Here is a 4,598-nt window from a genome sequence, read left to right as displayed (position 1 = left end):
TAGATACATCAAAATATACAGCAATATACAGAATAATCTACCATATTTAATTGCACAAGTTACTACAAAATTTACATAGCAATATACAGCATAATATACACATTTAAAAACAGCATAATATACTAGCATAACCCCAGTTATGACTTATATAATTGCATAAGTTAAAACAACATTTACACAGCAATAAACACCATAATATACCAGCTTAACCAAGACAACTTATTGTTCACAACTTCCAAGCTTCTCTGGGATTTTCTTCATTATGTGCCAAATGCACCAACGATGTCGAGCATTAGGCATCACTTGTGCTAAAGGCTTGCGCATTGCTGCAGCTTGATTTGTCAAGATTGCCCCGGGTTGTTTATTCCCCATACAAGAGAGCCATTGCCTAAAAACCCAACCAAATGTGTCACAATCTTCATGGGACACAAGAGCGCAACCCAACAATATAGATTGGCCGTGGTGATTAACCCCTACAAAGTTGGCAAAAGGTAGCGCGTACTCGTTAGTTAAATAAGTGGCATCAAAACAAACAACATCCCCGAAATCTTCATATGCCACCCTACTACGAGCATCGACCCACATTACGTCCTTGAGTCGGCCCTCTTCATCTAAGCGGTGTGCATGATAGAAATTCTGATTATCCGCTTGCATACGATCAAAGTATGCCATCATTGCAGCCGCGTCACCACCTTCCATTTTCAACCGCTTCTCCTTACTCACTTCATGCTCAAGGTCCTTAACACTAGGAAGGTTATCAACCCCGGTCTCCGTAGCCATACACCCATGAATTTGCCTTATAGGGACACCTTCTTCATAGTAGTTCAAAAGTTTCTTCTTCACATTCGACGTGTAGTTCTTCATTCGATATTCCTTCACTAACTTAGCATCACTAGGTTTAGGGTTATGGTTATCATGCTCATTTTTCAGTTTCCTTATAACCCACAACCCATCATTGTCAACCCCGGCATAACATGGCACCACACTCACATTTCTTGGAGGTCCTTTTCGCCCGCTGCATGATATCTTCCCCTATTTCACAATTAACCATCCCTCCCGTGCCACATAATTCCATTGCCTTTGCCCTTTTCTTGGCCTCCCTCCTTGCCCTCATATCAGGTGGACCCCAACACTCACACTTCCATGTAGCCCCTCTACGCTCCTCCTTATCCTTCTTAGAAAATGATGATGAAACTCGGGTTACCCCAAAACCTTTCTGCTCAGCATACTCTTTGTAGTAGCTTTCTACATCTTCAAAGGATTTGAAAACCATCCCTAACCTAGGTGATTCAACATAACTGTTCATGCTAATCTGATTGGTTGAGACAATTGTCTCTAACGTTTCAATAGTTTTAATTGGAGACATGGCAGCAAGTCTCTCGGCGGAGTTAGGAACTTTCAATGTCATACAGTTCAGAGGGGGAAGAGCATCAGCCACACCACCAGAAGTTATCCCTTGCCCCCCCTCATCTGGATCACCCATTTCACCAGATTCAAAATCACAATCCATAACCACACCTGCAATAGAACTGCTGGTCACTGTTGGACTATACTACAAGACTGACCCATGCATCAAGAACAAGAACAACATAGCAAATATTTCCCAACAATCACTAAGGATTCAAAAAAAAAAAAAAAAAACCAGCAGGCAGAATTAAATCAAATAACTTTTTTTCCAAATCAACAATAGTGTTGGCAGTGACACAAATTCAGGATAAAATCACTTGTAGCAATTCATTGCTCCAACCCCCCCCCCCCCAATTAACTGGTACAGTATTTTGTTTCAATGAAATCAACTAAATTATACATTACACACCAATAGAATAACCCAGTATACGCATAACTTCACCAATTGCAAAATCTAAAGACCTTGTAAGCTCTAAGGAAACTCCTTTTCCAAATCAACAATAGTGTTGGCAGTGACACAAATTCAGGATAAAATCACTTGCAGCAATTCATGCCCCCCCCCCCCAATTAACTGGTACAGTATTTTGCTTCAATGAAATCAACTAAATTATACATTACACACCAACAGAATAACGCAGTATACGCATAACTTCACCAATTGCAAAATCTAAAGATCTTGTAAGCTCTCAGGAAACTTCCCATTCCAACAATCAATAAATTCAACTAATTATTACTTCACAGACCAACAGAATAATCGAAAACACGAATATCTTCACGAATTGCAATAACCAACCTCAAAAAAAAAAAAAAACAAAGAAATTGCAGGATATGCGAAAATTAAAGTTTACAAGCCACAATACTTACCAATTAAACTGTTGACAAGGCAATAATCGTGTCGTTGAGCGACTACACCTAAATCAAATGAATTTATAACGCTCTACCGACCTAATACGTGTATAGGGTAAATAGAGGGGTCGAACCACAGGGAGAAATGCTTAAGCACTGCATTCATTACCTAGGGTCTAAGCTATCTCGGAACAAGAAGTGTGAATAACTAGAAGGTTAAACTGAGAACAAAATGGATTAAAATTAGGCACCAAGGGAAATGGGTAGGTGAAGTTGACGCATGATCATGCAATAACAAAGTAGCATATCAATGGTAAACTAAACATGCACAAATACCGAAGTAAAGGGGTCCAATCTAACCGTCTTCCGGGGTTAATTGGTTTCTCCTAACATAGCCTCTATGTTTCCACATTAGAACCATATATTAGAAGGTGCAAACAAAGAATTATCGATAGTAATGAATCTCAACTAAGTCAACTTCCGTTACTTGTTAGTAAAGACTCATCTTTGATCAACTAACAATGTGCACTTGCAAGAAAGACCAAAGAATATCAAGCATGCAAAGACTTTAATCACCATTAACATAGCCCCAACATTATAAGCATGAACAATTATCAACTACGCCATCCCCACACCCTTGGCTAGGTGACTACTCACAAATCATATTGAAAACAATATCAATCATCAAATCAATAAGCATCAACATGATTAATAAGCAAAGAAGAAAAATCAAAGCAAATAAGCAAAATAAAAAACAAAGGTAAAGAGAAAGAGTAAGAGATTTCTCATTAATTGAAGATGAAGGTCTACAAAGGATTGAACAAAACTCATTCTTCAAAATCCAAGTTCATCAATGAAGAAAACCACACTTTCTCTCTCTACCAATGAAGACTAATAGTGTTTCCCTCTCTAGATTAAGCTAAAATGTAGAAAAATTAAAACTAAATTAATCTAATCCTCCAAACGTTCTAAGATGGGACTTATATAGTCCGTACAGAGCCTGATGATAAAAGGAGAGGTCCGACCGAACAAATGGGAAGGTTCGGCCGGACTACAGGGTAGGTTCGGCCGGACTACAGGGTAGGTTCGGCTGAACCATGGGTAGGTTCGGTCGAACCTCTCTGATCCTAGTCTGGTCGAACTCCTGTGGTTCGGCCACTCCTTTAAAACTGCCAATTTTCATCTTGCCCCTGCCTCAACGTTCGGCCGAACCACTGAGCAGGTTCGGCCACACCTTGGTTCGGCCACACCATCCGGAGGTTCGGCCGAACCTCTTCTGAATCATGCTTCCTCTAGCTTCCCTTGAGCTTAGCTTCCTCCTCTTGAAAATCCCGATGGTTCCTACAAAGCATGAGCATGAAAATCACAATAAGAACAAAGCGGGAAGACTAAGAAAAGGGAGGATAAAGGAGAAAGAAAAGAGGAAGCAAAACTAAGTAAAAATGCTTAGAAAAAGGGCCAAACAAGTGCAAATGAGAGGAGAATCCTTAGAGAAAAAGGATAAAAGAGTGGCATAAATGCCACTCATCAAAATCCCCCACACTTGCCTTTTGCTTGTCCTCAAGCAAGGAATACTAAAACAAAAAAGACAACACACACAACAAGCATAATATGACAAGGGTTAAGAAAATCAATCAAATTTCACGATGGGAAATGCTCCAAATGGACTCTAACATAGGGACATGAATCAAAGAATGCTTACTTTTCTCAACTCAAAGAGGGGGAACACGTTCTAAGATGCTCATGGTTGAGGGAGACAAACCTAAGCTAAGCGTAGAGAACTAATGATTTCATCCTCTGCCCTAGCTCCAACTAAGACGGTCCGCGTTCTCTCCACTAGCTTCAAATCATCCCCAAGTTAGCTCCTCATGATTCCTCGAGGGAACCGGAAAAAGAAATTTATTGTGGAGTCATAAGGTTATCCCGATATCTCAACTACGCACACTCTTTCCATAGGGTTGAAATCTATCTCCCTCCACCGTTCTTTGACCGCACTTCTCCAAGTCCAAGGGTCTTAACTTGGGTTGTAATGTCATGGCTAGGGGTTAAGGTTGGGAATTAATTTGAAAATTTTTGGTGGCAAATCCTAAGTGAAGCAAAAGAGTGGCCATCTCTCAAGAACCACCTAAGAATTGAACCTAAATTCAAATTACAACCTTCAATACAAAATTTCATAACATTACTTCATTTCTCTCATCATTTTCTCTTCCTTTTCCTTTTTTTTTTTTTTATATTCTCTTCCTTTTTTTTTCTTTTTTTTTTTCTTTTTTTCTTTTGGACTTCATCTGTTGCATCCTTCCTCACAAACTTTTTGCAAATATTTCCTTTCATGAACAACTTTCAAA

General features: G+C 39.5%; 1 protein-coding gene across 1 annotated transcript; it reads right to left on the bottom strand.

The window, feature by feature from the left end:
- Window positions 1–219: 219 nt before the first annotated feature.
- Window positions 220–1,510, bottom strand: LOC145625014 (protein FAR-RED IMPAIRED RESPONSE 1-like). Its single transcript, XM_081678096.1, has 2 exons — window positions 1,079–1,510; window positions 220–1,032 (listed from the first exon to the last, which is right to left on the bottom strand). The coding sequence occupies exons 1-2, from the start codon at window positions 1,508–1,510 to the stop codon at window positions 220–222; spliced, it is 1,245 nt and encodes a 414-aa protein (XP_081534222.1).
- Between the last annotated feature and the right edge of the window lie 3,088 nt (window positions 1,511–4,598).

This window comes from Chenopodium album, chromosome 3 (assembly GCF_948465745.1).
Source record: "Chenopodium album chromosome 3, dcCheAlbu1.1, whole genome shotgun sequence".
In the NCBI taxonomy this organism is placed as follows: Eukaryota; Viridiplantae; Streptophyta; class Magnoliopsida; order Caryophyllales; family Amaranthaceae; genus Chenopodium; species Chenopodium album.
This window is presented reverse-complemented; position numbering and strand designations above follow the sequence as displayed.